General features: G+C 41.9%; 1 protein-coding gene across 6 annotated transcripts in view; it reads left to right on the top strand.

Annotated features, from left to right (window-relative positions):
* Positions 1 to 25,262, top strand: part of slc29a4a (solute carrier family 29 member 4a) — a 229,853-nt gene that overhangs the window by 187,130 nt on the left and 17,461 nt on the right. For 5 of the 6 annotated variants that reach the window (XM_073060696.1, XM_073060695.1, XM_073060697.1 and 2 more), the window contains 6 exons: positions 22 to 150; positions 1,605 to 1,718; positions 2,977 to 3,105; positions 6,886 to 6,960; positions 10,842 to 11,113; positions 14,239 to 14,362. In XM_073060696.1, coding sequence (XP_072916797.1) covers positions 22 to 150; positions 1,605 to 1,718; positions 2,977 to 3,105; positions 6,886 to 6,960; positions 10,842 to 11,113; positions 14,239 to 14,362 — 843 coding nt within the window. The remainder of the gene's footprint in view (positions 1 to 21; positions 151 to 1,604; positions 1,719 to 2,976; positions 3,106 to 6,885; positions 6,961 to 10,841; positions 11,114 to 14,238; positions 14,363 to 25,262) is intronic. The other variant, XM_073060698.1, reaches the window with a different exon arrangement.

Raw genomic sequence — 25,262 nt, 5'->3', positions numbered from 1 at the left:
ATTGTTGTCTTTACAACACAGATGTTGAGTCACATCCCAAGGATAGCTATCACAGCATCTACTTTGCAATGCTTCTGGCTGGAGTCGGATTCCTACTGCCTTACAACAGCTTCATCACGGATGTAGATTATCTACACCAAAAATATCCAGGTACAGTTCTTACGAGGGAATGGGTGAAACATTAAGATGATTAGCGCAATTAACCCTAGGTGTAAAGTCGCCAGATATCAGGAAGGCAGATGCTTGGATCTCGTTTGATCTCAGCCAGTGGATTTCCAATAACATCATTCCTAAGGATTCCTGCTCTTAGTATCTCCTGTGGAAATTGGGGGTACAGATTTATGGGTGGGGATAAAGGAAGGATGGTCTGTCCCTATGCACCTTTAAAAACACTATTGAAGATGCAGAAGCAAACAGTGAAATTAACTGCATGCGTAGAAGCATGTGAAAGATTGAAACCTCTTAAGAGCCTCTTAAAACAGCCAGAAATGGCCAGTTGTTGCAGCTATATACCCATTTGCATTGAGCTAACTCCAAGGGTTATGTGGAGCTACCATTAGTCCAGAGTTTATTGAGTAACTCCTGTCATTACATTCTGTTGCTTCACTCTGTGAAATCTAATACTGCTGCCTCTTCTGCTGTGGGTCCCCACAATAATGACCAATTATTTTTATTGCTTAATTTTTTTTTAGCATTTTGTAAGTGATTTCAAAGCATCTTAGTATGTATATTTTACAAACTTAAATTAATTACATCAGGTTTAATTAAGAAGTTAAATTTCTTGACGGGGGTGAAGTTCCACTTCCAGCTTTGTCTTCTATCAAAGCTGTTGAGGTGTTCTAGGCTGGATCCTCGAGCCTACTCTGTTGAAGGTGTACCCACACTTGAGGCCTTGTGCCTAGCCTCTCTTGTCTCAGCCAGACACCGCTAGCCTCCATGGGCCCAGTCAAGTACACACCTGTACCAGCTTAACGCAAGAGGTGAGGGGAGCTTGGGCAGTAGTTAATCTGACAGCCCAGATCCTGCAAGGTATGGCTCATTTAATAGACTAGTTTTAATTTAAGACACTCATGGTGTAATGTTTTTGATGCCAGGGAGAAATAAACATCTCCCTCTCTCTCTCTTTCTCTGCCTTTCTTCCTTACTCTCTTTGAAATCTTAGTCTTTATTTTTCTCCGTTTAATCCAAATTATCAAATGTTTTTCTGAAGTATTATGAATAATGAAGTTTCCACACAAGGGAAACTCCGTAGTTGCTGCCTGTGCTTTTTGTTTTTGGGACATTTATTTTGGAGTTACAGCACAGAATAGGCCCTTCCGGTCCTTGGAGGCAAGCCACCAGCAACCAACCGATTTAATCCAAGCCTAATCAATTTACAACGTCCAATTAACCTGTCAATCTTTAGATTGTAGGAGGAAACTGGAGCACCTGGAGGAAACCCATGCTATCCTGGGGAGGGCATACAAGCTCCTTACAGACAACATCGGAATTGAACTCTGAACCCTGACACCCCAAGCTGTAGTAGCATCATACTAACCGCTATGCTTTGTGATGCCCTGAGCTGCAGGTGGACATTTTACAACTATATATTTTTTGTCTTGCAGGAACATCCATTGTATTTGACATGAGTCTCACCTACATCCTTGTTGCTCTGATCGCTGTGATTTTGAACAATGCATTGGTGGAGCTACTCAGTTTGCATACCCGCATTACTGTTGGTAAGTGCAGGGGTTTAAAGAACATCACAGCCTGTCAAGGATAACAAACACAAAGTATACTGCTGATGCTGTGGTCAAATCAACACACACAAACAAGCTGGATGAACTCAGCAGGTCGGGCAGCATCCGTTGAAAGGAGCAGTCTTTGGGTCTCGGCCCGAAACGTTGACTGCTCCTTTCAACGGATGCTGCCCGAGCTGCTGAGTTCATCCAGCTTTTTTGTCTGTCAAGGATAAGTTGTTTCTTATGTCTTAAACTAGAATGCAGAGGTTTGTAAGATACACTGAATAACTAACCCAGACAATGAAGAAATTACTATTAAATGGTTAATTGACACACTTTATATTAACCCCTTCCTAAGTCATTTAAGTAAAGCTGCTGGGTAGAACAGAGAGTTTATAGGTGTAGATAAGTTCAAAGCTTTCAGGGCTAGTGTGCCATTGTGCCTTTAGCTTGCTGCATAACAGAGTAATTCTCTGATACTCTCTCAGCCAGATTGATTGGCCTTGAAATTGCCTTGAGACACTTTGTTGTTTTGAGGAGCTGTGTTTGATGGTAATGCAATGCTGAAGCACAAACATTTTTAGAGTTTTAATGATATTGGTCCCAATATTTTTTTTAAAAATTACATTATCCACTTCCCGTCCCTTTGAAGATGTCCCATAACAGTACAATGACAATGAACTGTTAACAGTACAATGATTTAAGTATAGGTTCAGCTATATATGGTAGTAATTTTTTGCACAAAGCTAGATTCCATATACATCAATGTGCAGTGCTCCAGTTGGACTGAACCTCAGGAAATGACTTCACCATATGCATCCCAGGCCTGGAAATTGCTTCAGAATGTTAGAATGCCCAAATAGAACCATAAGTAGGCCATTATAACGTAGGCCTATTGTATATGGTCCAACATTCAACAACACTTTCTTGTACTAACCCCATAACCTTTAATATCCTAAGTATCAAAACATTTTTGAATACAAGCTGATTCTCCAGAACCTTTGGGCTTAATTTATCTTCTGATGTCAGATCCAGTATTCCAAGAATCAACTTTGTGAACCTCTGTTCCTTTTCCTCCGTTGCTCGTGTATCCTTGCTTGGGTAGGAACCAGAGCAGGCAGAATGCTGTAATCAGCTCATGCTACGGAAGCCAAAAATAAAGCTAGAAACAGCTCTGAGTGGTATTCTGTCAAGCTGCTGTTGTCCTTACAGAACTCTGGCTTAATCAGAGCTTCAATTGTCTTGTTGATGACAGGTTACCTGTTTGCTTTGGGTCCTCTTATGTTCGTGAGCGTCTTTGATGTTTGGCTGGAACTGTTCACTATACAGCAGGCATATGGCATCAACTTGGCAGCAGTGGGCATTGTTGCTTTTGGCTGTACAGGTAAGCGTTCCTTCCAGCCCCTGTTTGAGAGTCATACACAACATTTCTTCATCATCCTTCCCATGCATGGAAAAATTCTCCTTTTTTCTCTTTCAAACTCTTCCTCCACCCTCCTCTGCATCCTGACCTTCTCTTCCCCAATCATTACCGCCATTCATCACCAAGGCATTGTTCCTCCTCTCCTGGCCTTAGCAGAGAAGCAATGGACACTGTACAATAACTCGCCAAGGTTAAAACCACATTGAATTATTTCTTGCAATATTATTCCTCTTCCTTTTCTTTATTTATGAGTGCTTTCATTTCAGTTTTGGCTGAGACATCATGGTTTATGTGCGTGGGCGGCTCTGTGCTTGTCAATCATCGTAACCTTTACAATGTTGTGACAAAGAGATATGATATTGTCAAAGTAATTGTTGTCACCAATAATAAAATAACTAAAAAAATGGGGCCCTGAACACATGTAGTATAATTCTCAAGCATACCTTTTACTTATTTGTGCACAAGGAGAACAGCATAGACCCCTGTCACCCACACTGTTCTTTAGTCCGAACAGAAAACTGCTATTTTTATACAGAATTGGCTTGTCAGTTACGGATACTAATTACTGTAAATTGTTCATGTTTAATTACTCGCAGCATCAATGGCTGTTCACAATAGAGGTGTTAAAGTCAATCGAAACTTCAAGCAGACAGCTGATGATATTTTGAAATTAGCAAAGACAATAGAGCCTTAGTTTTTGGGTATCTTTCATATCCTTTTGTTATCTCGTCTGTCTCTGGCACCCCATGGTGTGTTGTGTTTTAGGAAGCCATTTCTGGAAAGGTCTCAGTACAGAGACTTTACTCATTTGGCTTGAGTACATACCGCTGCGGTCATCTGTAGCAAGCAGAGGTTTCTTGTGCAGTTTCACCTCAAAGGCCTCGTTTGACTAAAACTGCCCCAGGTTATCGTTGCCTTCACTACAACTTCCACAATATTTGTGCAGTGCGATTCATGTGCCACTAAACAAACCTCCGACAACCTTGCACGGGAGAGTTTTGTTCTTCAGGGACATCATTGTGGAAAAATGGAAAAATTAGAAGAAGAACAGATCAATGGCTGGACAACATTGATCTGTATTTCTACTTGTACTCAGTGCCGAGAACAGAAGCTGAGGGGCAAGGCAAAAGATGTGTGGTGGGGTCACAACTCAGCTGTCAGAAGATCTTTTATTGGATTCTTGGAAGCAGGGAGGCAGATGAGCAGATGTGTCAACAGGAAAATGAGGGAGACAGAGTAACCTTTTTACCCACCTACACTAACCACATTCATCCATATAGGGACCATTTCCCTTCATGCCTTGCCTTTTTAAGTATCTGTCTAATATCTCGTAAACATAGTAAATGCATCTGGTTCCATCGCCTCCTCTGTTATCAACCATTAACTGTGTATTAAGCACTCCTCAGATACCCTTTAAGACTCCTTCCTATTAAATCTGTGCCTTCTAATTTTTGAAATTGAAATTTTTGATATTCCAAAGATTGCAGTTTGTTAGGTTATTTGTCACCAGTGAGTACTAGGGTTTCGGGAGAGTTGAGGGGAATGTATGGAGAATAAAATGGAGTGGGTATAGGATTAGTGTAAATTGGTGCTTAATGCTCTCAGTGACATTATAAAAACAAAAAAGAGGCTGCAGATACCATAAACCTGAGACAAAAAATGGAAAATGCTGAAATCAGGTAAAGCATCATTAGTGGAAAGAGAAACAGAGTTAGCGTTCCAGGCCCGAGAACCTTTGTCAGAATTGGAAAGTGAGAAAACCAATCGGAAGAGAGAGAAAGTGACAGGCTTGGGTGGGACAAGAGGACAAGAGATCTCTTATAGGGTGATACTGAAGGAGATAGAGTCAGATTTATGTTTTCTTACCTGTCGGTCATATCCGACGATGATAAGAAACCTGCGCGGGAGCGTTTTTAAAGTGGAAAAGCGATTGCACTCTCTCGACCGCAGGAGTCTGGGACCAGTGGTACAAATAGTGTGTTGCTAATCTCAGAGCTCTGGGACATGCACAGAGAAAAAAGCAGAGCCAACATTACAGAAATATCCAGCTCTGGGAGAGGCAAAAGAAAAATGAGCAATCTGATGATGAAGTATTTGAGATTGAGTCCAAAAGGCTGCAATACATCCATAAACAAAATGTGGTGTTTTTCAATAGGCTTCAGTAGGTACATTTAATGTCAGAGAAATGTATACAATATACATCCTGAAATTCTTTTTCTTCGCAAGGTTTTTCCTCAGCCTTGCATTGGGTCTGATCATAGCAGTGAAGAGGACACAGATAGGTTGGTGTGAGAGGGAAATAAAGTGGCAGACTACTGGAAACTAGGAATGCTGGCTGGAACCAATCTGTGTTTGCTTTCTCCATTGTAAGGGAGATCACATTGTGAATATGCTATCACCTTTTGACTTGAGTTTAAATTCTCCCCTGAGTATCCCAGATTAGGTGAAAGATTTGGGCTGCATTTCTAATCTTCCATATGTGGTGCTTTGGAACCCAGTCTGTAGGATATAGAAGACTGGCTGGAGTAGCTCTTTCTCTATTTAATCCACTGCCCCAGCAAGAAGCACCCCAGCACTGACAACACGGCTTGTGAGCAAACAGATTACTTTGTTTGGCAACTAATGTTATATATTTATGTTATATATATATATCAGGATGAAGCCTTTCATTCTAGGACAAAGGAGATGTCTTCCATTTTTAAAGAAAGGGGCTTCCCTTCATCCACTATCAACTTTGCCCTCCATCGCACCTCCCGTATTTCACACACCTCTGCCCTCACCCCATCCCCCCGCCAGCCCACCAGGGATAGAGTCCCCCTGGTCCTCACCCATCACCCTACCAGCCTACAGATCCAACATATAATCCTCCGTAACTTCCGCCACCTCCTACGGGATCCCACCAGCAGACACATCTTCTCTTCCCCCCCCACTCTCGGCTTTCCGTAGGGATCGCTCCCTACGCGACTCCCTTGTCCATTCATCCCCCCCCCCATCCCTCCCCACCGACCCCCCTCCGGGCACTTATCCCTGCAAGTGGAAGAAGTGCTACACCTGCCCCCACACTTCTTCCCTCACCACCACCCTAGGCCCCAGAAAGTCCTTTCAGGTGAGGCACCACTTCACCTGCGAGTCAACTGGGGTGATACACTGTATCCGGTGCTCCCGATGTGGCCACTTATACATTGGGGAGACCCGCCGCAGACTGGGAGACCGTTTCGCTGAACACCGGCACTCAGTCCTCCAGCAGTGGCGGGATCTCCCTGTGGCCACACACTTCAATTCCACAGACCACTCCCATTCTGATATGGAGCAATACCTTATCTCCCGCCTAGGTAGCCTCCTACCTGCCGGCATGAACATTCAACTCACAGACCTCCGTTGATATCCCTGCCCCCCCCCCCTTACCCCAGCTCTATCTATAATTTTAGTCTGGTTCTCTTTCTCTCTCTTTTCCCCCCTCACTATAATCCCCCAGCCCTACCTTTCTTTCTCTTTTATTTCCCATAATTCTCCACCTTCCCCTAGCCCATTTCCCTTCAGCCTATCACTTCCCAGCTCTCTACTTCATCCCTCCCCCCACTTCTTATCCCCCCTAGACCATCCCATGTTACTTCACTCCTGATGAAGGGTTTCGGCCCGAAATGTCGTCACTACCTCCTCCCATAGATGCTGTCTGGCCTGCTGAGTTCTGCCAACATTTTGTGTTTTTAATGTTATATGTTTCCTTTCTTTTGCATGAAGTGCAGCAATCGAGTTTCTATGGCTACACGGGGATGCTACCCAAACGATACACCCAAGGGGTGATGACTGGTGAAAGTGAGTAATTGAATCTCCTGTTTTCAGTTTTGAAAGGGACCCCCACCATTTGCGGATGTTAAACATATTACTAGGAACAATACTTATTTTAAAGTAAAGCAGATTACTTTTTCTATTTCTAATACTGTCATTCCTATTTTAATATAGTGTACTCAGAATTAATAAGGTTCTATCACCATCTGTTAGGAACGCTAACACTGGTGAGATGTATCCCTGGTGTTATCTCCACATGACCATTTGCCTCCAATCCCGTTGCAGCAATCCAACACATGCCTCCTGTCCTTTGATACAGAATAAATATAACTGGTCAAAGGAAATGAAAGCACAGAGCACGGGTTTTCACATATTTCCAGCTTTACTTGTGGGTCACATGTCAAGGAGTTGAACCTTTAAATCCTGAATTCTCCACAGTGTTCCCGGAGGGTTGGCAGTCTTTGACAGTAAATCCATCAGGTTCTGTTCTGGCTGTAAAATTGCATCAATAGGAATGACAATGACCAGCCAGATGGAGAGGTTGGCTTTGTGCTATCCATGGCCAAACCAAAATTTCCCTGTTCACTGTGAACATCTTCACATACAGTGGCTTGCATTTGTGAAGAATTCTTTTTAAAGTTCTTTGGATAAATTAATTATTTCTTTAGCAAGGAAGGTTGTCAAAGAATACAGAAGGATATAGTTAGAAATTTTGGAGCAAAAATCACAAATAGAGTTTAATCTAGACAAGTGTGTGGTGATATATTTTGGGATGTCAAGTGCAAGGGAAAATACAGGACAATTTGGAGCATTAATATATGGAAGGATCTCTAAATGACATAGCTCTCTGAGTGGCAACACAAGTGGGGGGAAAAGGTGCATGGCGTTCTTGGCCCTCAATGTCCATGGTATTGGGTATAAAAGATAGGAAGTCATATTGTAGCCGTATAAAATGTTGGAGTATTTTGGTCACCACACTATAGGAAGCATGTGGAGGTTTTAGAGAAGATGCAGGAGAGGTTCATCAGAATCTTGCCTGGACTGGACTGCATTGGACTGAGTTGGATTGTTTTCTCAGGAGTGTCAGAGGCTGAGGGGTGATCTGTTAGAAGTATATAAAATAATGAAAAGATAGATAGAAACATAGAAAAACTACAGCACAATACAGGCCCTTCAGCCCACAATGCCCTGTTGAACATGTCCTTACCTTAGAAATTACATAGCATTTCCCATAGCCCTCTATTTTTCTGAGCTCCATGTACCTATCCAGGAGTCTCTTAAAACACCCTATCGTATCCGCCTCCACCACCGTTGCTGGCAGCCCATTCCAAGCACTCACCACTCTCTGCGTAAAAAAACTTAACCCTGACATCTCCTCTGTACCTACTTCTAAGCACCTTAAAACTGTGCCCTCTCGTGCTAGCTATTTCAACACTGGGAAAAAGCCTCTGACTATCCACATGATCAATGTCTCTCATCGTCTTGTACATCTGTATCAGGTCTCATCTCATCCTCCATCGCTCCAAGGATAAAAGGCCGAGTTCACTCAACCTATTCTCATAAGGCATGCTCCCCAATCCCGGCAACATCCTTGTAAATCTCCTCTGCACCCTTTCTATGGCTTCCACATACTTCCTGTAGTGAGGTGACCAGAACTGAGCACAGTACTCCAAGTGGGGTCTGACCAGGGTCCTATATAGATGCAACATTACCTCTCAGCTCCTAAACTCAATCCCACGATTGATGAAGGCGAATGCACCGTATGCGTTCTTAGCCACAGAGTCAACCTGCGCAGCTGCTTTGAGTGTCCTATGGACTCAGACCCCAAGATCCCTCTGATCCCCCACACTACCAAGAGTCTTACCATTAATACTATATTCTGCCATCATATTTGACTTACCAAAATGAACCACCTCACACTTATTTGGGTTGAACTCCATCTGCCACTTCTCAGCCCAGTTTTGCATCCTATCAATGTCCCGCTGTAACCTTTGATAGCTCTCCACACCATCCACAACACACCCAACCTTTGTGTCATCAGAAAATTTACTAACCCATCCCTCCACTTCTTCATCCAGGTCATTTATAAAAATCATGAAGAGCAGGGGTCCCAGAACAGATCCCTGAGGCACACCACTGGTCACCGACCTCCATGCAGAATATGACCAATCTACAACCACTTTGCCTTCTGTGGGCAAGCCAGTTCTGGATCCACAAAGCAACGTCCCCTTGGATTCCATGCCTCCTCGCTTTCTCAATAAGCCTTGCATGAGGTACCTTGTCAAAAGGTACCTTGCTGAAATCCATATACACTACATCTACTGCTCTACCTTCATCAATGTGTTTAGTCACATCCTCAAAAAATTCAATCAGGCTCGTACGGCACGACCTGCTTTTCACAAAGCCATGCTGACTATTCCTAGTCATATTATGCCTCTCCAAATGTTCCTAAATCCTGCCTCTTTTTCAGAATCTTTTTCTGAGGGTGGACAATGTCAACTACCAGGGGTCACTGGTTTCAGATGAGAAGTGGGAAAGTCAAAAGGGGATTTGTGAGTTACACAGAGAATGGTAGTTACCTGGAATGTGCTGCCAGGTGACGATAGTAGAAGAAGATATAATATAAAGTATTTAGGCAAATACTGTACATGTCCAAGCTGGAAATATATGGATCATGAGCAGGCAGATGGGATCAGCGCAGACATGGAGAGCTGAAGAGCCTCTTCCCGTGCTGTACAATGTTCATATTCTATGTGTGTTGCTGAGTCTTACTGACCAGTTATAGTCCTGGTTTCAATCAGGCTTTGAAGAATGAACTCATTCTATTCAAATATGTACAAAATTAAACTAAATTCTAAAGCTGTTAATACATACAGTATCTCCCTAGTCCAAGTGCGTCACCAACATCAATGAAATTATTATGAGTATGATGATATTTCCATAAAATTGTTTTTTTCTGTGTTTCTTCTTCTCAGCTCATCGATCAGTTGGTTCTGTTTCATTCTGAGATTCTTCTCTGATCTGATTCCAAGGTGTGAAAGATTAAGCATGGGACAGAAGTTAGGGAGGGAAAGTTGCTTTTGGCTGCTAGCACTAAATGAGCACAAAGCCTTCAGCAGCTGCTTGTACTCGCCCTTTGATGTAGAGTTCAATTGATGGAGGAGTGATTAAAGAAGTGCTCCTCCTCCACCATGGCCAGTGATACTGTACTTCCAGTTTTAACGTTACACATTCAAAATTAATGAGCACGATACAATTAAGTACAACTTTACACAACGTGTAAGTCATTAAAACTGTAGTGCTAGAGATTTGAAGCAGAAAAAGAAAATGGTGAAAAATCTCAGCAAGTTGGGCAGCTTCAGTGGGGAAAAAATAGTCAAAGTTTTGGGTCTGAACAGTTGCGGATCCAAAACGCAATGCAGGATTACCGAGCGAAGTTTCAACTGTTCCTCTTTCCTCAGCAGTTATCGGACTTGCTGAGTTTTTGGATCATTCTCTGCTTTAGTTTATATGGGACATACTTTTGCATGCTCACACTGATGTATGGCGAGACAATTATGCAACAAAGTAGGGCCAGTACCATGCTTCACTCGGTTGAGGTCAAGCTCTGCATTCTTTGGGAATGGGAAACATAGGAAGTTTTCTGTGGGATGTTGCAGGTTTTTTAAGGAGGTAACACAGACCTTTTGTTGGTTCTGCCACAGACATTTGTTTGTGAACAGTATATTTTCTCCAAAGTAATGGAATATTTTGAGTGACGGATGTCTACTGCTTGCAAAGAAGTGGCAAACCATTGCAATGTCACTGAACATGTTATGAGTTGGAAAAAGACTCATTACAGTTTTATGGGTGTAGGATTTTTGTTTCTGATTTATAACACTGAGAGATTATTTTTTTCTCTATTATAGGCACTGCTGGTGTCATCATATCCCTCAGCAGAATTTTTACCAAACTCCTGCTTCCAGATGAAAGAAAAAACACCATTATCTTCTTCTTCATTTCAATTGGAATGGAGTTTATGTGTTTCATCTTGCACTTGCTGGTGAAAAGAACGAAGTTTGTGCGATATTACACTGCTCATAGTAGCAAAGGCCATGAACGTCTAAAGGGCAAAGGTCATGTGGATCAGGGCCCTGGTTACCGGGTCCATCATAATGTCAATACAGAGGAAGTAAGATTTGTAAGTTTTTACTTCAGATTGCGAGAGTGAAAATGATGATAGACAGGATATCTCAAAGGGTATCCCACAACTTGAAGATTGGTTTCTGTAATTGGATCCCAGGGTTTTTTTGTCATAGGAAGTGAGAGTTTATGGCACAGAATGAAAGCAGTCAATTTATCTGTCCCTGCTAGCCATTACTGTGCTGTCTATATAAATTCCACTTCCCAGCTCTTGGTTGACAGCCCTGTGGGTTATGGGTCTTCAAATGGTCATCCAGATACTTCTTAAATATGAAGAAGTATTCTTTCTCTATCGAGTCTTCCCTTTTAGGCTTCTGACATTGTGATTGGATTCTGACAAACCTGTCTTTGTTTTGTGGATGGAAGAGAGAAACATTTCATATTTGATCCTGTGGTTCTCCTCTCGCTTTAATGGAATGTGTATTTTTAATAGGAAACATTAATAGAAGTTGTGACATTTAGTTTTGTAAAATGAATGACCCATTCAAATTGCTTACCCTAAGAAGATTTGGCTGGGATTCGAGCAACAGCATTTGCAAATAAATCACTCAGGGAAAGCACAAGTGGAATGTTCTTGTAGTGCCAGTAACATGGTATTACAGGGCCTCTGGTTAACATGCGACAGATGTAGTGTGACTGGACTTTGATGGAGAAAATTTATTGTTCTTAGTCAGAATTTCATCTTTCATCATGTTATGTAGAAATACTAATACTACTTTTCATGTTTGCCTTAGTATGAGTGATTTTCACAGGTACAAGAGTCAGGGCCGGTTTAACTGCAGGGTCTCACTTACTGCTAAATGGCCCTCTTTTGCAGGTTGTGTATAGATAAAGTTAAGAAAAACTAATGGTTGACAATAGAAGGCACACTCTGGGATGACTGGCAAGTGATCCAGAGGAAATATCAATGCAAACAGTGCTTAGGATCAGGAGTTTACTGCCCAGTATGTTAGTGGAATTAGTAAAACACTTTAAGGAGAAAAAACAATGCAAAATCTAACCGTGGGCTGAATGACCTTCTATTGCACTCAATGATCCTATGGTTATTGAATGTTTTTCTGTAAAATCTGATCAGGTAAGCCTTCCAACTAAAGCATCAATTCGGCTTTCTTCTTTAAGGGGAAGTATCAATTCCCTGCTTAACCTTGGCTGAAATGACTCTACCATCCCTTCAATACAAGTACAAAATGCTGGAAACACTTTATCCATTTTGATATTTCTTGCATTCATTATGCTTTCATGAGAATAGGGGGCAACTTTGACTAATGGCACTACCACTGTTAAGGTTCAAAATCACCAATTTAGCAGCTAAATTTCCTACTCCACGGATGTTACCTGACCTGCACTTTGTTTTCAACTTGACTCTGGCTCACTCCAGGTCCTGATTTAGACAGACAACCTCAGTCCATAAATATCTGACGTCAGGTCATCTAAAGCAAATGTGTAGAGATCTTCTGGAAATGGCTGGAATAGCACATGGAATTCCCTGCTGAGTCAAAGTACTGTTCTTAAGATGCTAAAGCTAGGAACTGTAAATAGAAAATACTGGAGTACTGAAATTCAAGCAGTACTTGTGGAGAGAGAGAAAAATGAAAATAAGAACTACTCTATTGTGTTTTATTTTTGATCCAGGGAAAGCCAGCATTTATTCTCGCAGCTGAATATCCCCTGTCTGCTCACCTGGTGCCTCAGTATATTGCGAATGGACATAATGCTACTAGTTATCTCCTGATCATTCTTACCAGCAGAGCAAAGTAACGTCCCAACACCGCTAGTGTTTATCTGTGAGAAGGATTTTCAAATCCTTGTGAATTCAATGTAGCATGAAAGCATTTGAAATTCTCTGCTCATTCTCTCTGAAAAAGCAATGGTTAAAATTCTCACAGTGCACAACATATCAGCAAACCAGTGCTGGGGCTTTGTAGTCATGCCTTTAACTGTTATACTCTCTGACAGTGAAGCTTCATGCTGGGAGTAAGGCCTCAAAATTGTCCCTCGAAATAAAAGTGTATTCAAAGAAGACATGGGACTCTGAGAGATGAAAGAGCTCAACTTGTGCTTGAGGGGGAGGGAATAGTAGAGATAATTAGCACGTAATCTTGTTCCATTTTTACAAGTACTGATGTAGGAACACCTGGGATGTAAAAGAATCACTAATGGAAATAAATTTGCGATTGGACATGGTGTTTAAAAAGCGTAATATGGCTAAAAACGAGAAATTACTGAATCAGAACATGGACAGAAGTTGGAAAGCTGAACTGCTGATAGTCAGCAGAAATGTCCAGAACTCCACGGGGGGCATTTCAGCTTGTTGCTATAGTGCAGAATAGATACTCGCAATGTCACAGCTTCCCTGAGTTTTTATTTCTAGTGAGAGTTAAGAGATGTAAAAAAATCAGAAAAGGTGGAAAATGGGCTGCTAAATTGGGAATACCTAGCGTTCCTTGGCTTGTGGAATTGGGCCGAGGAGCTGGAGAACAGGGAATATTCCACCTCTCTTCAAGAAAAGCCAAAGGCTATTAGTCTCACCATGGCCATAGAGGAGAGACTTAATGGAGATTTTCAAAATGATGAGAGGGGTAGACTGAATCTTTTCCCCTGGGTAGAAATGTCAAGCACCAGAGGATGCGCTTTTAAGGTTAGAAGGGGGAAATTGAAAGGTGGCATGAGGGGCAAGTTTTTTACACAGAGGGTGGTAGGTGCCTGGGTAGTGGAAGCAGGCAGTTTGCTGGAGTTTAAGAGGATTTTAGATAAACACATGAATATGAAATGGAGGGATATAGATGACACATTAGAAGAGTATAACTTGGCATTGAGATAGGCACATCATGGGCTGAATAGCCTGTTCCGTGCTGTACTGTTCTATGTTCTATTGTTGCAATAAACATCCAGGGAGTCATTTAAAAATAAATAGACTATTGGTGAGTTAAGGACCAATTCCCTGTGGCTTTCTGTTAATTAATACAAATTTTTCTGTAAGTGTGTGAGATTTTGTTTTGATATTGGTGCAACCTCTGCTGTCTCACTACCAGTGATAATTAGTTGAATTATGTAGTAAGTGAGATCAGTATTCCTCCTTAGCTTTCAGAATGACAGCTGCATTTCCCGCCTTTGCTCCTCTAGGAAAATGGTACAATGGAGAGTCCGCAGTCAGACGGGCTGGAGCAAGATGTCCCAGCGACTGCAGCCTACATGAGGTTTGATGCACCAAGGTCAAAGCTGAGGAGAAACTGGCCAGGTTTCAGAGGTAGGCCTAAAATTGTGTCGTATAAAGCTACGTTCCAGGAATACACTATTTAATTATTCCTCTCCCATTTGCGTTCATGTATTAATATCAAGCGAGAGAAAGAGTGACTTGTGGTGAACTAGATATACCTGTCTGACTGCTCCTGTGGCTCCTCCCAAGACCCTGCTGACTACCCCTGTGGCTCCTCCCACAGACCCCTGTATAAAGGCGACTGTGGCCTGCTGCTCTCCCTCATTTCCCCAGGATGTAGTGTTGTTCTTCAGTCAATAAAAGCCGATAACTCACCTCCTAAGTCTCGGCGTGAGTTATTGATGGTGCATCATGACTGATCCACAAGCCTCTACCAACCCCCTTCACTAACTATAGCCAGCTATGTCTGTAAGACATAAGAGCAAATTTAGGCCATTTGGCCCATTGAGTTTGCTCCTACCATCCTTTGACATTGTAGGCTGTCTGTATATTGGCTGTCCTTTGGAATTGCATGTTGCCTGCTCTCCTTAAATGTGTGTATGTTCTTTGCCTCACTATTGTTTGTGGTGCGAGTTCCATCTTTTACAGCACTCTCTAATGTTGTTCTTCATTGCCAGTTTGGTTTCTGCTCACTTACCTTATATCGCCTTTAGCTTGCCCATTCTCATGAGTGGGGTAGAGATTCATCAGCAGGTCGGGCAGCATCCTTGAAGGGAAAAGAACAGTTGATCTTTCGATACGAGCCCCTTCATCAGGACTGGTAAGAAAGAAGGTGGAAGGCAGAATAAAAAGATAGGGGGAGAGGGAGGAGCACAAGCTGGGAGATAATACGTGAGTTCAGGAGAGAAGGGGAAGGAAGGTCGGTGGGCAAGAGGAGAATCTGGGAGAGGCAAGGGGCTGAAGAAGAAGGAATCTGATAGGATACCTGCTGGCTTGTGCTCCTCCAGAATTTCGTGTGTTGCTCAAGATTTCCAGCATGTGCATAACCTCTTATGTCTCCGATGTAGAGATTTATCGGTGCCAGCACACCATTGAATGTTTTCACGGGGGTTGCCTCAAATTTAGCAATGCCCAAGGCCCTAACCGCTTGCACTTGCTGCGCTAATATGAAGTGTATGAAGCAAGGTATCAGCTAAGTCCAGGACCGGAGCAGGATCTGGAGACTTACAGGACAGAGAGGGTCGTTGGTTGGATCAGGGCCTTGGTCAGGCAGAATGGAGTTTATCTTAGAGATGTGGGTCTTAGAGATGAGAGTTGGACCTAATAGTATGGGCCACTTGGAAACTTGGGAGTCAGCCAAGGTGAGGAGTGTTTAGGCCAAATTCAGACATCATTTGGGAGTTTCTGAAGGGACAAAATTTAACCCAGAGATCATCACAACTACATTTCATTCTAGAGAAAAAAATGGTATCTTCATTAAAGTCAAATTGAAAAGAAAAACAAGTGTTTGAATTTCTAGATCTTTTTTAGTCAAATCTATTAGTGTTTTCATAATGTTAACAGCCCAGTCTGTTCCTCTTTCACCACCATCCACATAAAGTCCAATTTGCACCTGATCCATTCGTTTTGTATCCCTTAAGAATGTAGCAGGCTGAACACAATACTGTTCTGCAAATGTGGCCTAACCACAGTCTGATGTGAGTTTAATGAACCCTTATATCTCCCTGTTCTGAAGCGCTGTATTTATTTCCTTGTGTTTGGTTGTTTTGTTTTAAGTGGCCTCACTGTGCTGCTACTTTTAGTGATTTATACATTTGTGCATCAAATCCTTTTGCTTCCCTAACTCACTTACTTTCCAAGCAATATCTGACCTCCTTGTTTCTCTTAACAAAATATCTCAAACTTAACTTTGTTGAAATTCATTTCCCAATTACGTCTAGTTCACTGCCATCATCTTCAATATTCATCATCCCTTCTCCTCCCATCTCACCATATAAAATGTGTTTTTTATACCAAAATTCAATAACTTATATTGCTGACAGCAGTGGTTGCAATATTGATCTTTGTGGAACTCCATTTTAATCTCCTGCCACTTTGATTGCATTTGCTTTCCGTCCTGAAGCCAGCCGAGTGCTCTTTCTGGTAGTGTTCTCTAACTCTGGGTGATTTTCCCTGTTCACTAGCCAATTATATGTTATTGTATGAAGTGTTCTTTGGACATCTAAGTATACTGTACTATTGGGATACTGCCATATATGGAGGCTCCTCTGGTGCCAGAATGTTTGTGTTGGTATGAGTACCTTCAATTTGATTGGCCACTCTTGTGAGGTAATTGATCCTTTTACCAAAACTATGAGGTGCAGCTTACTTTTATGCCTCCTTCTTTCCATTAAAGACATCTTCAGGTGGGATTTCCATTCTTTGTTGTCTATTGGAAATGCCCCTCATGATTTAATTAGCTGCAGACTTGTAAAGGTAATGTTACCCAAATTCCAGAAGTGAGAAGCTAATAAAAAAGCAGAGGTTTATCTTCCAGTTTCCGATTTATGAGAATTCTGTCGGGAAATGCATGAAATAAAATAACACAGGATTTATAGGACAGGTATTTGTTTACGTTACTGTTAATGCTGTGCTCTCACACTCCACCACGCCCTACCATAAGCCAGTCCTCGAGAGATGAATCAACAACGCCAGCAGGTAATATTTTGGTCATTGCTAAGAAAAATATTACCTTCAATGTTTTTGATCTAAATATCACGGTGGCCATCCAGATATTTAATTTAGCGAGAATAGGACCCATGAACTACAATCATCAGTTTACACGTAGAGTGCAATCCATCTTGTTGCCACCTTTTCATTGTTTGCATCTGTCGATTTAGACGCATTTTAACAATTATTTGAGTAATTTCAAGTTATTGGGGAGTGGAATTCAAAATGCACCTGATCAAATGGAAATTGTTGCCAATGATGCTTTAACAGAGATCAATGGACTGAAAAAAAGCAATTTAACCTGGTTGCTAGCGGCCCCAGTTCTCCAGGGCACCAGGTTGCAAAGCAGTTCATAAATGATAAAGTGCAGTGAGGATTGAGATTTACAGCCTGTTTTCAGAAGTCCATGCAGGTATTTTGAAAAATGGAACAGTAGCATCTAATAAATAAATGAACAAAACAAATTGCGGAAATGTAAGTCACCTACAAGGATCAACACCTGTCCTTGCCTCGATGAGTTATGAATGATTAAAGTGACTAACATCATTTTGGGTCTCACTTGTGCAATTCAGAAGAAATCATGAGGCTATAAAATGTAATACAGAATCAGAACCAAGGATAACATGAAATTATAGAGTCCGCATATCTATAAAGATGAGTGATTAAACATTTTGGAATATGTTAGAGTGGGAATTGCATTATAAATGAGCATTAGTTTAATTAAATTGTTATGGAAAATTTGGAAACCAACTACTTTTACTTCTGCTTTACCTTTAATCATTGTCAAAGACTTGGGGCTGAATGTGAATCTGGATCATGGTTTACCTGTTGATTTAATGAAGCACAGCAACAATTTCTGGGTTTCATTTATTGCTATACATCATTCCTTTCCTCTGTAAGTGTCTTGGAATAAGGACAAATTGACCTGCTGCCTTTGGCAATTTATTGGCGAGCGAGCTGAGAAAGGACGTTTAGCTCATTCCCTCGCAGAAATTTATGGTAAACGTTTTTCTCCCAGAGTAAGATTCCTGCTTGACCTTATGTTACTGTTGGAACCTCAGCTCAGTTTCATAGTTTGGGATTTGCTATTATGCACTTGAACTGGAGGTATGTCTGTTGCCAAGAGGGAGATTATCGTCAAATCCCAACCTCATGGGAGGTGGCAAAGAATGAAGAAGTGCAAGGAGTTAAGATCAGCATTGTAGCATTCCATAGCAGGCCAGAGTATTTCAGACGTGATTTGCTTTGAAATTGATCTTCTACTATTTTGTCTGGTTGTTCAGGAGCCACGTACTGTAATGTCAGATCAAGTGCAGCTCTCCCATCTGCAATTAGTATTGACTGCTATTTTGACTACTTTATATTGCACTCAGAATCTGACCCATTTTATTTTGACCAGAAATAGCAGTAGCTCCAATTCTGAATATTCCAGGGAAAGCTCCAGTCTTATACTGTATAACTCCCTAAGTTGATATGAAACCAATTTCTTGTCCACCGCCAGGTACGTTCTCACTCGCCTCCAGGTTTTACTTATCTTCAGGTTGGCTGCAATCTTTCACATTACTTTTCCTGGAATTTTGGACATCCTGGCCTAGAAGCGCAGTTTAGATACAATGACATGTAACAGTAACATGAGATTCAGCACTAAACACGATCGATGCCAAGCAGAATGCAAAGTGCCTAATGCAACTGGAATACAGTATGTGATTGTCTGAGAGATGTACCTGAAACAGGCCAAGATGAGGCCACCCTCAGAGTGGAGGAGCAACAGCTTATATTCTATCTGGGTACCCTCCAACCTAATGGCATGAATATTGATTTCTCCTTCTGGAGAATAAATTCCTCCCCCCCCCCCACCTTTCAAGTCTTCTCACCTGCATATTACTTCCCCCAGATCCTCTCCTTCCGCCCTTTTTCCTATTGTCCACTCTCTTCTCCCAGTAGATTCTTCCTTCTCCAGCCCTTGACCTTTCCCACCCACCTGTCTTCACCTATCACTTTCCAGCTAGCCTCTTTCCCCTCCCCCCCCCCACCTCTTTCATTCTGATATCTTCCTCCTTCCTTCTCAGTCTTGAAGAAGAGTCTTGGCCGGAAACATCGGCTGCTTCCTCTTTTCCATAGATGTTGATTTCCTCCAGCGTTTTGTGCATGTTGCTTTGAGCACATGTTTGACAATGCTGCTACCATGTTACAACAAAGAGACAGTGGGGCAATGTACCAAATATCAAACCCTAACAGAAGGAAACATCTCCCTTAAGCTCTTTCCCCCATTTGCTGGGAATTCCATTAGAGCAGACACTGATGTGGTCTGCTGAATTGCAAGGATAAATCCACCTCTTGTTGAGAAATGACCTCGGTGAATTCCACCCTCACTCAGGATCTCTACCTCAGCTAAGGTGATTCCTGAAGAAATGAGGTGCCCTCTGTTATGTCCGTCTCATCAACCAGTTCATCTTAAGCTGTCCAAAGCCCTACCACAGCCTCTATAGTTCACCACCACAATTTTGACACCATTATTATGTCAATGCTGTGTGTATGCTATATGCCCTACTGTGTCCAGTACTTGAGATTACCTGCAATTAATGTATATGGCTGTGAGAAAAGATAGCAAATCACGCCATTTCTCTGCTCAAAACCACAACACTGTGTACAAAAATCTTTCTGTAATAATGGTGGCATAAACATGTGAAGTATTTCATGTACCATCTTCTTATATTTTCATGAATGTACAAATTTCTTCCCCATTAAATACAGCGCGGAGCTTTCCGGACTCCACTTAGGGTGCCGCTCTTCAAAACATCAAAGGCATTGAGATACAAACAAAAATTGCTGGAAATTATGAAGAGAGATTCATTTTAGTTTGACAAGCTATTATCAGAACTGTCTCTTCTGAAATGAAATTTGTCTACACTGAGTTCGGGGAGGTAATGTTGAAATGAGTGTTTGGTGATATATTTTGTTCTTTGGTTACTAATATAAAGTTAATAGGCTTGAGATTGCTGGAATTTGATTTATATCCTTTCTCGCAAAATTTAATATCGTAAAGCCTGGATTCCAATCTAAGGACACCTCCTGTCTGTGAATCCAGGGAATCTTCCCTCTGTCAAACCAGGGAGACCTCCCTTCTGTCATAACCGTCCAATAATATGGATTTTAGCCCTCATGTTACTTATCAACCTCCACATATGCAAATAACCTTTGTAAGGTCTGAGCCTTGACCTGAAGATACCAGAACATAACAATTTGTTGATAGTAAAATGCTGAGCAGTCAAGTACAAAGTAGTAAATTCTGCCCAGTGAGTTTTATGATTGAGCCTAACTTGTCAGCTCAAAGTTCAAAGTAATCTTATTATCAAAGTACGTAAATGTCACTGTATACTACCCTGAAATTTGCCTTCTTGTGGGTATCCATGGTAGAACAAAGAACTGCAATGGAAGCAATGAAAAACTACACACAAAGACTGACAAACAACCAATGCCAAAAAAAAAAAAATTATTATTTATTTCATTTTGGAGATACAGCACAGTAACTCGCCCTTCCAGCCCAACAAGTCCGACCTGCCCTATTGCACCTCTGCAGCCAAGTAACCCACTAACCTGGAGATCTTTGGGATGTGGGTGGAAGCCACAGGGAAACTGTAAAAACCCCTTACAGACGGTGCTGGGATTGAAGCCCAGGTGGCTAGAGCTGTAAAGCATTATACTAACCACTATGCTACCACGCCACCCCAAACGATAATAATAACAATACAAACTCATAAATGAAATCACACTTTACTGTAACTACAAGCCAGATCCAGTTTTAGAGTCAGAATACCACAAATTATACTATGACCAATCAGTTGTTACAGATAGGACCATAATAACCGTCTGGATATAATACTACAGGATAAACAAGCAACAACAACTTATTCAATAGATACAGCCATTCCAAACACACATAACTTACCGAAATCAGTAAGTGAAAAACACCGGAAATATTGCTGAAGTAAAAGAGGAAATTGAAAGACTTTGGAACATGAACAGGGTATGCATTGTCCCAATGGTAATTTCTACAACTGGTATCATCCCAAAGGCACTACACAATAGCATTAAACAATTAGGGCTACACAGTGACATCTATGTAAATCTTCAGAAAGCCACAATACTAAACACCACTAGAATAGTCTGTAGGTTCCTAGCAATTGGCAAATGAGTGTGCTTGACTAAGCTTGTACCTCTGGTTTTACCGGCTTGAGCTGAGAAAAAGTACCATTTTTGGTAGGATTTTCCATTCAAGGGCATTGGTGTTTCCATACCAGGCTTTGATGCAGCCAGTCAATACAATCTCCACTGTACATATATAGAAGTTTGTCAAAGTTTTAGATGTCATGCTGAATCTCTGCAAACTCCTAAGGAAGTAGAGGCACTGCCATGCTTTCTTCATAATTGCATTAGTGTGCTGGGCCCTGGACAGGTCCCCTGAAATAATAACACCTAAGAATTTAAAGTTGCTATTCCCCTCCACCTCTGATGAGGACTGACTCATGGACCTCTGGTTTCCTTCTCCTGAGGTCTATAATCAGCTCATTAGTCTTGCTGACATTGAGTAAGAGGTTGTTGTTATGACAACACTCAACTGGAGTTTCAACCTCCCCCCCCCCCCCCCCCTTCATGCCGAGTTATCACCACCTTTGATCTGGTCTACAACAGTGATGTCATCAGCAAACTTGAACATGACAGTGGAGCTGTGCTTAGCCACGGAGTCGTAAGTGTTACGCGAGTAGAGCAGGGGGCTAAGCACACAGCCTTGTGGTGCACCTGTGCTGATGGTGATTGTGGAGGAGCTGTTGTTGCCAATTCGAACTGACTGGGGTCTCTCAATGAGGAAATGCAGGATCCAATTGCACAAGGAGGTGTTCAGGCCCAGGTCTTGGAGCTTATTGATTAGTTTTGAGGGGATGATGATATTGAATGCTGAGCTGTAGTCGATGAAGAGCATCCTGATATATACATCTTTACTGTCCGGATGTTCCAGGGTTGTGTGAAGAGTTAATGAGATGGCATCTGCTGTAGACCTGTAGGCAGTTGGAGCAGATCCATGTCACTTCTCAGGCAGGAGTTGATATATTTCATCAACAACCTCTCAAAACACATAACTATGGACCTAAGTGTTACTGGATGATAATCATTGAGGCAGGTCACTACACTGTTCTTGGGCACCGGTATAATTGAAGCTTGCTGGAGGAGGTGGGTCCCACACACTGCTAAGCAAGAAGTTAAAGTTATCAGTGAACATACCAGCCTCAGTGACTGATGGGAAATAATAAAGTAGTGGTGGAGTTAGTGGGTGGAGGTGTTGATGAGCCTTACTACTTGGGAAAGTAACTGTTTTGGAGTCTATTGGTCTTGGTGTTGATGCTATGTAGCCTCCTCCTGGATAAGAGTGGGACTAACAGTCCATGAGCAGAGTGTGTGAGATCTTTCGTGATATTACTGGCCCTTTTCTGGCACCTTTCTGTATAAATGTCCTTGATGGCGGGTAGGCCGGTGTCGGTGATGTGTTGGGCAGTTTTGACTATCCGTTGCAGAGCCTTCCTGTCCACTGCAGTGCAGTTTCCGTACCAAGCAATGATGCAGCTTGTTAGGATGCTCTCTACTGTGCATCTGTAGGATGACGTGAGTATGGATGTGTGAAGTCCAGCTCTCTTCAGCCTCCTCAGAAAGCAGAGGCATTGTTGAGCTTTCTTGTCCGTGTAGGATGTGTTCTGGGACCATGAGACTTTGGGTGTGGTGTGCACTCCCAGGAGTTTGAAACTGCTTGCAGTTTCCACTGTTGTGCCGCTGTTGTAAAGGGACGGGAGTGGTGTGAGGTCTCCTGAAGTCAATAACCATCTCCTTTGTCTTGCTGACATTGAGGAAGAGGTTATTTGCCCAGCACCAGGCCTCAAGCTCTTCCACCTCCACTCTGTAGGCAGCCTCATCATTGTTGGTGATGAGCCCCACCACTGTTAAACTTGGTGATGTCATTACTCTGATGTTTGGCTGTACAGTCATGTGTCAGGCTCCTGTACCTCCTTTCCTACAGCATGGTCTGGTTGATGGGGGATCCTTGAAGGTGGATGCTGCTTTCCTTTGGCAGCCCTCCTTGTAGATGTTATCAATGGCGGGCAGGGCTTTTCCTGGGATGGACTGGGCTGTATCCACCATCTTTTGTAGGCTTCTCTGTTTTTGAATGAGAGCCAACCATTGAATGAAATACGAGCTACTTCTGTTTATCCTCCATGTTTTCTATCTGCTTTGTATTCTGTGTTGTGTGTCTATTTTGTTTATTATGGTAGTTAGTCACATGGGTGGGGTGTGGTAGAAGTGAAGAGTTTTATTTACCTGTTCTTGTTTCTTAGAGTAATTCTGGTTAGTTTCAAACGAGGAGGTAGGTCAGGTGATATGTTTTTGTTGGCAATTGTTTAACCACTTGCATTTAACTTCATTTAACTCCACTTAATTCCACTTAAGTACATTTAATATTGCTAGTTTTAGTTTCATTATCACTTCAAGGTCGTTGGTTTTGCTAGTTTCTTAATAAAGGATCGAATGCAGGTCTTCGACTTTGACCAGGATTAACCCCCCTTTCCCCAGTCTAATCTCTAATTAGTGTTGGTTGTTCACATAGTTTCTACACTCAGTTCTTGGACTGCATCTGCGCACGGATGGGGTCCCAATTCTCCCTTCATTCATATCCTCTTATATAATCAGAATCAGGTTTATTATCACCGGCATGTGTCATGAAATTTGTTAAGAAGGTTTTGCATCTAGCCTTTGTAACTATGCTTCCCTTTTGCCCTTCTGATTGCCATTTCACACCTTAGCAATGTCCTTCATTTTTCTCCCCTAAGACTTTGTCAACTTTATATTTCATTGATTTTTCTTTGCATTATCTTAATCCTTTTAGGGCCTTGAAATCCTGCAATTACTACTCTACACTATTATTATTACTGGTTCTGCAAGAAGACCTTTAGGTCTCTGTCTAGAATATTATTGGGTCATGAAAGCCTGAGGGTGGTGTTTCTCTTTTTGTGGAAGGCACAGTCAGATTGGGGGCAGGGATGGGTGCTCAGTTGTTAATGGGGGGGAACATTCGATCAGGTAATCAGTAAAGGGGGCTTAGTTGAATGATTGATAGGCTGAGATGATCAAGAGAGTTGGTGGGTGGGAAGGTCCAGCTGAGGGTTGTGAGCTAAGTGCGGAGGTTAGTACAGTGAAAATACAGGTGTTATTAGCACACCTGTGGCACAGTGAGGTAAATAATTTAAAGGGAACCTCTTGAATTGGGTCCCCAATGCCAAGCAGGGACATTCTGGAGAAGGCCTCTTAACTCTGCAGAGCTCACAGCACGTATTTGTTAGGAGCAATCAACAAAAGGCATTTTTGATGAACAAAATCTAATTTCTTCCTGCAGCATTGCAGCAATCATTCCACCAGGACAGGAGTGAAGTTATGTATGCTTGGCAGAGAAATGCCTTATCAGCACAAGCATGATTTGCAATGAGAATAACCCCACTGAATTTGCAAAATGGGATAATTAGGCTCAGGAAAACATATTCTATTCATATTCGGCTGAAATATTCAGATTTCCAAGCACATAGCTATGATAAAGGTCTTGCTATATGACTGAATTTCTAAGCATTCATTTCTTTTTCAGCTGTTATTTTGTCAGTTTTAGTAAAGCCTTCTGTTAATTTCATTCCGTCTTCTATTTAGGCTACTTAGGATCATCAGGCCGAAATGTGGGTTACCTTTTGTAGCTTTCCAAAGATCAGAAGGTGGATGTCAAATATATTCACTAATTCCCTTCTTACAATATTTCACTGAAAGTCCCTCACATGTCATCCTCGTGTTTACACTAAAATTCTTTGTAGAGTAACCCACATTTCAGCTCACTTGGATTCAATGGTCAATATTACTCACACCAAGACAGACCCTATCATTGGAAATCCAGTTGGTAGTCATTTTTCACTTTCTGGTGTCTCTGACATATACATCTCCTCCATTTCTTTTACCATATGGCCATATTTTTTCAGAGCAAAAAACTTAACTTTGAATCTTTGAAATCCATGCAAATACCTCAATTCTTCCTTTGCGTCCTCCAATGCGGTATAGACTATCAATAGAGTCTATGTTAGGAGAAACCTACCTATTTGAGCAACTTCCACTGTATAGCATTTGATTTTCTGTTCTTCCAGAAATCCAAAACATCTCTCCCATAATTAACTCAAGAGATTCTGCAGGTGCTGGAAATCCA

The sequence above is a fragment of the Hemitrygon akajei genome, chromosome 11 (genome assembly GCF_048418815.1).
Source record: "Hemitrygon akajei chromosome 11, sHemAka1.3, whole genome shotgun sequence".
NCBI lineage: Eukaryota > Metazoa > Chordata > Chondrichthyes > Myliobatiformes > Dasyatidae > Hemitrygon > Hemitrygon akajei.
Note: the sequence above shows the minus strand (reverse complement) of the source record. Positions and strands in the feature narration are given on the sequence as shown.